The sequence below is a fragment of the Tachysurus vachellii genome, chromosome 4, assembly GCF_030014155.1.
Source record: "Tachysurus vachellii isolate PV-2020 chromosome 4, HZAU_Pvac_v1, whole genome shotgun sequence".
NCBI lineage: Eukaryota > Metazoa > Chordata > Actinopteri > Siluriformes > Bagridae > Tachysurus > Tachysurus vachellii.
Genome location: NC_083463.1, coordinates 11303494 through 11310490, shown reverse-complemented (window position 1 = coordinate 11310490; position 6997 = coordinate 11303494). Strand labels below are relative to the sequence as shown.

The window sequence follows — 6997 nt, the reverse complement described above, 5'->3', positions numbered from 1 at the left end:
AAAAGTAGACTCGCCAGCTCTTCTGCTTTTGTGTGACTCTATTTTATTCTGGTTTAAATAGTCATATAACACTGTTTTAACAAAAACATATAAAGAGGAGGGTGTGTTAAATGCACAGGCTTGGATCTAGCCCAATTAAGACTTGGCAGAGTATTATTAGGCAAAGCCTAGTGGTGGACATGGAGTCTAGATAGTGGTCTTATTCAGAGGAGAGAACTGTATTTGAATATCGATGAAGACAAGCCTGGTTAGAGCAGAAAGAGGAGATGTGTGTTCTACACAGCTGTGGCGCTCCAGAATGAAAGACAGATTATTAGTACTGTCGGGCCTCTTTTACACATCTGTCTCAAGATCATGTGATTAGATTATTTTTGCTCTCTGCTGCCCCAGTCTCTGATGCTCCCTCAACACACAGCAGGCTCCAAAGCAACAAGACCCCCATACTGTCTATGCATGCTTGTTTTCTCTCAGCCTGTAGGCATTCCTTTACCATGAAGTGAACTCTAGGGGTTCTCTGTCTAGTATGAGACGTTAACAGAATGGATCATCTCATCAGCTTTATCCATACACATGCCTGTCAAATGCTGGCTCTGTATTCAGTGTATTGATACGCTCGAAGGCTCAGTCATTTTGGAAGTTTTTTCAGCAGCAGCAGGATTTTGAAGCATGGAGCTAGACTCTGTTGCCATGGCACTTTGTCCGACCTCACATTGTAAAGGCATGCCATTATTCGCTCTCAGCCGAAATGCACCGCATCTTCTGACTCAAGCCTTTGTGGCATGCACAAGTGGCTCTCAGAGGAGAATGGCATTGCGAAAAAAGGCTGAGGTCGGAGGTCACGTTAGAGCCTTCCCATTGGGCTTGCTTTTGTGTAATCAAATTTGTTGCGGGCACAAAAAGAGCGACAGTAATGTATATGGACAGCAGTTCAGTGCAGGGACTGTGCAGTTCATTCGTTTATTAGACTTGTCCTCCACCTGGTCTTGACTCCTCCACAAATGCTGCATGTAGAAGAAGCTGCTGGATAACCTTGTGCTCTCACAGCAGCTGTTAACAAACCAACGTACAGAGCCAAACTACACCCTCTCTACTTCACTGTGCTAAACTCATTCTAGCCTGCACTGCTCAACAGACTCGAGAGGAACTAACACGGGTAAGTGCTCATCTCTTTCTCCCTGGTAGACTATGATAGTTAAGTTAACTTTTTACCAGTTATTTTCAGCATGGCTTTTCATTCCTAAAGTTTTGGAATTTGAATAATATGACTATAGTTTCCATCCCAAAACAAATATTGACTTATCGATACATAAAATGATTATGAATAAAAAAATAAGTAAGTAAGTAAATAAATAAATAAATTGCAGAACTGAATGCTAAATTACATTTTCATGATTGTATACACCTGATTGTTCCAACATTTCTAAGATCCTTAAATCAGTTTAAAAATGGTTTATAACTGGTCCTGGACTACCTGAAAAATCTTTTTAATCCTTTAGTTTATTAAACATTTTCATATAAAGCTAGAAACCCATGAAACCTGCTTAATCTTTTAATGAATTTGAATTCCAGTCTCCCTCATCCCCTTTTATTTGTGCTGACATTCTTGCACATCTGTGGCAAAGTTCTCTCTGCTTTGCTTTGATTATGTGAAAGTATGTTAACTCTGAATGTATGTTAACCCTAAAAAGTATGTTAACTCTGAAATTGTCAGAAACAGAGGTCATTCATGCACTTTCCCCTGAGAATATGGCTTAGTACAGAGTCCCACAGATTGTTTTAGAGCACGTTTTTCATCATGTGCCCATGGAAAAGAGCCATCTCCATGCACATAGAGCTCAACCCACATACTCAGCCTTCTCTGTTCACAAGAAGCAGGCCTTTCCGCTGAATCAAAAAAGTACAATCCGGCGTAACCTTTCCCCCTGACAGCAGAGTTTTGTAACACTCTCTCTTAATTTATCTCATAAGTGAAAGGCTTGGATGGTTGTGGAGTTTGTTCAGTCGCCCACCCCATTACTACCAACCCACTCAATATCTTTACTGCACAGACCCTAAGGACCTGAAACACTCCTTAACTCTCCTTAACTCCACACCCATTTCACATTTTTTTGGATGTTTTGAAAATATTGATGCTTAGTCTCCCTATTCTTTCCTAAACCAGCAATAAATCAGTTTAGATTTCTTGGCAAGAGTCTTATTGCTCATTGAAATTAGTTTTTACACCTATTTGATTTATTGTATGTAATTAATATAAAATAGATTAACTGAAATGTGCAAGGATATTAAATCAACGGTCACTCCCAGTGCCAAAGTGCATGCTTTATCAGAAAATCTTGGATATAACATTTTATTTTTTTTTCAGCTTCAACAATCCCTTTATCCTGATCTTGTAAATCTGTTTTGTACTAAAAAAATAACAAAAAATCCAGCACACCCTGAACCAAAAGCATCAGTGGTTTGGAGAAATGTCCTAAATGAGTTTCTATCATAGATCTTGAGGAAAGTTCAGCCACAGTAAATTCTTACACAAATTTACTTCACAAAATCTAGATCACTATAAATTCTACATAGGATTAAGGTTGTTTGGACATATCTAATGTAGAGCTGTAAAACATAGCAGGGCATAGCACTGAAGTCCCATGAAAAGGTGCGGCCGTCATATATAACCCACCATTCGCCAACGACCGTCTGCCTGCATCTGCACATTCTCCTGAGACCACATCTCCTGTTTCACTGTTGCACTGCCAAATGCCCAAACAGCTCTTTGTAAACTCTGCAAAGTGAACTGAACACCAAAACATTCACTCCTTACAGAAACCTTCTGAGCGCTGCTTGCGCTTGGGTTGATACTTTAGAGCCTAAGCTTGACCTTGAAGAGGATCCTGTTATATTTTAAAAATTTACCCAGTGTGCCAAAACAACTGACCTCCCATTTTTTAATGTTGAGACGGAATGGGAACAATTCAAAATATAGTACTCGAAAAGCAAAAGTGTAAAGTTTTTTCAGACCGTAGCTTTCTATAATGATCTACTAAATGTGACATTTTAATGAAAACGTACTACACCATCTGTCTAATTTCCAAAGCAGCATGAGGTTGTTGTCAACATCGTATATATATGTTGGTTTAAGCATTAAATTTTCTTTATTCTCTTTCTTTTTTCCTAGTTACTGTATGACCATGGAGTTCTCTCCCACTGTGCTTCCCACACTGCTGCCCAATCAGACGACCGATAGCTGTGAGCCTGTAGACAACACAGTGGAGAATCTCTTCTTTGGCCTCTACTACATCATAGTCTTTCTTCTCGCTCTGAATGGCAACAGTCTTGCCCTCTGGATCTTCTCACGTCAAAGAGGAGCCTCTTCCCCAGCTAATGTGTTCTTGATGCACCTTGCTATAGCTGACCTTTCATATGTTATTATTTTGCCTCTAAGAGCCACATACCACTTGACAGGAGGTCACTGGCCATTTGGAGAAGTTCCTTGCCGTGTAGCTGGCTTCCTTTTCTATGTAAACATGTATGCCAGTCTTTATTTCCTGGCTTGTGTAGCTGGTGATCGATACCTTGCTGTGGTTCATGCTGTCAGCTCATTGAAAGTCCGCCATGCCCGCTTTGCCCACATAACCAGTTTTGCTCTGTGGGCTCTAGTAATTGTAGCCATGGCTCCTCTGTTGGTCACCAAGCAGACTGTAGAATCCAACGGCTCGACAGTGTGCTTGCAGTTGTATAGAGAGAAAGCCTCCCGCCGAGCCTTAGTCTCCCTCGTTGTTGCATTCACGCCTCCTTTCCTGGCAACACTTTCCTGCTACCTGCTGATAGTGAACAGTCTGAGGAAGGGTTTGAGGATGGAACCGGTGCTGAAGGTGCGAGCATTGCGTACAATCGGCCTTGTCATGCTCATCTATGTGGTGTGCTTCCTGCCATATCACGTGAGCCGGGCCACATTTATCCTGGGTTATGGACATCCAGATCTGTCCTGCCAAACACAACGAGGCCTAGCCCTAGCTAATCGTCTCACCTCCTCTCTCACCTGCCTGAACGGAGCTCTGGATCCACTGGTCTACCTTTTTGGAGCAGAGAAATTCAGAGGCACTGTGCAAAGACTCCTGTGCAGGGATAAATCAGGTGGATCTGCAGCTACAAGTGGAGATCTTAAAGGGACACATGAGAGTTCCCTGAGTGCAAAATCAGAGCTCTGAGAAAACAGCATTTTTTCAGTCACTTAAAGGCCAGGCTATATATCATGTTTGGTCAATTTGATACCGTGTTGGTCTCCATATAATGAAGTACACAGACGATGGGTTTGGGGTGTGTAGACATTTGAACATAATGAAAAGTGTTCGCTGGCTGGTATGTGATTTTCTTAACCGGAGGTGAAAAGGGGAAGTTATGCAAATGCCAAAGACATCAGTCACTTGATTTAGTCTTATGGTTAGTCTGAGAGTACCTGAGCCTAAAAAAGGGAAATGTTTGTTTAAATATTTGACACAATTTGACACCATTCTGGCCATTAAAAGCAAATTTACAAATTAACATCCAGGGTCCAACATCACGCCCAGTTTTCCTGGTAAAGGTTCTGGATTCACTGTTCTACTGAGCAGGAAAAAGCTTTCTGAAAGGAAATGAGTGAATAAAAGTAACAGATGAGAGCGATCAGAGGACACACTTCATCAAACTTTTCATTTGTTTTACTAACAACTAAAGGCGGAACAATTCTATTCAAAGTTCAACTGAATCACCTATTTGAAGTTCAGCAAAAAAGCCACATTTTTGAGTGTGTAGTTTCACAGACATTACATATTTAAATTGCATTTATTGGACTTAACACATTTGATTAATAGCATAGAAATGTTTCTAATTAACAGTCACTCAAAAACCAACTGTGGGAGAAAAACTCCACAAATATAGCCAATTTGTTTAAATTAATATTAGCAATTTATTTTGTCTGTTTGCCAATGTTTAACATACAGTACAGTCATGTGTCATCACTAAGCAAAGGATGTTGCAATGCTATAACAGATGCTTTTGAGAATAATTAAATGCATATACTGAGCTTCATTTTATCTGAGCCAATATAAATGTTCAGAATTTTTTTTTTTTTTTTTTTTTTTTTTGCAATAATGTTGTACTCCAGCAAGCTTTTTATACTCTGCAATACTTATGTGGCTATGCAATTCACATATGCATTGCAATGTGTAACACTTTGTACCTCTTTTTCTGTGATATATTTAATCACTCTGATTTGCTAATTTCTTAATCAGTGACTATGAAGAACATATGAAGCTATTTATTATTCAGTTTCTTTGGATGTGATGTTTTATCACTTATATTGCTATATTTCAATGTTGCTGTATAAAGTGTGCTAGATGCACCATTTTATAATCATGTGTAAATTAAACTCTTTGCTATTTTTAACTTTTGGAGATTTTTTAAAAATTTAAATCACACTAGCAAACCAGATTGCTGTAGTTCGCTATTGATAATGCATTCATCAATATGTTCAACTCAGTAACATTAAAGGGTGGAGTCTGTGTGAGGGCAGCATGGACACTGAATATTGTTAGCATGATATATCACATGAGCTCAAAGCACAGTGAAGTTTTATTTCTTATAGCTTTCTTATTTCTTGCTTTCAAAGAACTCAAATGATTTCCATCTTTGTTAGAGCTGACCATGCCATGTGACTATTTTGGAGTAACAGCAGAAAGCAGTATTACAATGGGTGAAAGATGAATGTGAGACTGTGTCATTTATTAACAGCATGTGGGCTTTCACATGCACTCTCACACACATTCATCAGTATGGCTATTACTACTGTGTGTTTATGAATGCTGAGAATGAGAGAGAGAGAGAGAGAGAGAGAGAGAGAGAGAGAGAGAGAGAGAGAGAGAGAGAGAGAGAGAGAGAATGAAAGAGAGAGAAAGAATGGGAGAGAGAAGGAGAGAGAGAGAGACAGAGAGAAAGAGAGAGAGAATGAGAGAGAGAGAGAGAGAGAGAGAGAGAGAGAGAGAGAGAGAGAGAGAGAGAGAGAGAGAGAGAGAGAATGAAAGAGAGAGAAAGAATGGGAGAGAGAAGGAGAGAGAGAGAGAGAGAGAGAGAGAGAGAGAGAGAGAGAATGAAAGAGAGAGAGAGAGAGAGAGAGAGAGAGAGAGAGAGAGAGAGAGAGAGAGAGAATGAAAGAGAGAGAAAGAATGGGAGAGAGAAGGAGAGAGAGAGAGAGACAGAGAGAAAGAGAGAGAGAATGAGAGAGAGAGAGAGAGAGAGAGAGAGAGAGAGAGAGAGAGAGAGAGAGAGAGAGAGAGACAGAGAGAGACAGAGAGAATGAAAGAGAGATAAAGAATGGGAGAGAGAAGGAGAGAGAGAGAGACAGAGAGAAAGAGAGAGAGAATGAGAGAGAGAGAGAGAGAGAGAGAGAGAGAGAGAGAGAGAGAGAGAGAGAGAGAGAATGAAAGAGAGAGAAAGAATGGGAGAGAGAAGGAGAGAGACAGAGAGAAAGAGAGAGAGAATGAGAGAGAGAGAGAGAGAGAGAGAGAGAGAGAGAGAGAGAGAATGAAAGAGAGAGAGAGAGAGAGAGAGAGAGAGAGAGAGAGAGAGAGAGAATGAAAGAGAGAGAGAGAGAGAGAGAGAGAGAGAGACAGAGAGAAAGAGAGAGAGAGAGAGAGAGAGAGAGAGAGAGAGAGAGAGAGAGAGAGAGAGAGAGAGAGAGAGAGAGAGAGAGAGAGAGAGAGAGAGAGAGAGAGAGATATGGAAACCCCCCATTGCAGTGTGTGCATTTGGGTTCTCTTTTCATATCATGTGACTATTTTGTCAGCAGAAAGTTTCGTTCTATTTTCCCTTTTTTTTCTCACTTTCTCACACATTAAGCCATCCTCTGCTGTTGCCAATGATAGATTAAAAGAGGAGTAACATAAGCTTTGGTTGCACACTTATGGACCTCTCTCTTGATCTAATATGAATAAGAGGTTGCAGACAATAGTAAGACTTATCACTGTTGTTA

The 6997-nt window shown here is 40.2% G+C and overlaps 1 protein-coding gene across 1 annotated transcript; it reads left to right on the top strand.

Moving 5' to 3' along the window:
- Positions 1 to 66: 66 nt before the first annotated feature.
- Positions 67 to 5415, top strand: gpr17 (G protein-coupled receptor 17). Its single transcript, XM_060867732.1, has 2 exons — positions 67 to 1153; positions 3167 to 5415. Exon 2 carries the CDS (start codon positions 3174 to 3176, stop codon positions 4197 to 4199), a length of 1026 nt encoding a protein of 341 aa, XP_060723715.1. The 5' UTR covers positions 67 to 1153; positions 3167 to 3173; the 3' UTR covers positions 4200 to 5415.
- The last annotated feature ends 1582 nt before the right edge of the window (positions 5416 to 6997 follow it).

Excerpts from the sequence above, each read along its gene's own strand:
- gpr17 (XM_060867732.1), top strand. The coding sequence starts at position 3,174 with ATGACCATGGAGTTCTCTCCCACTGTGCTTCCCACACTGCTGCCCAAT.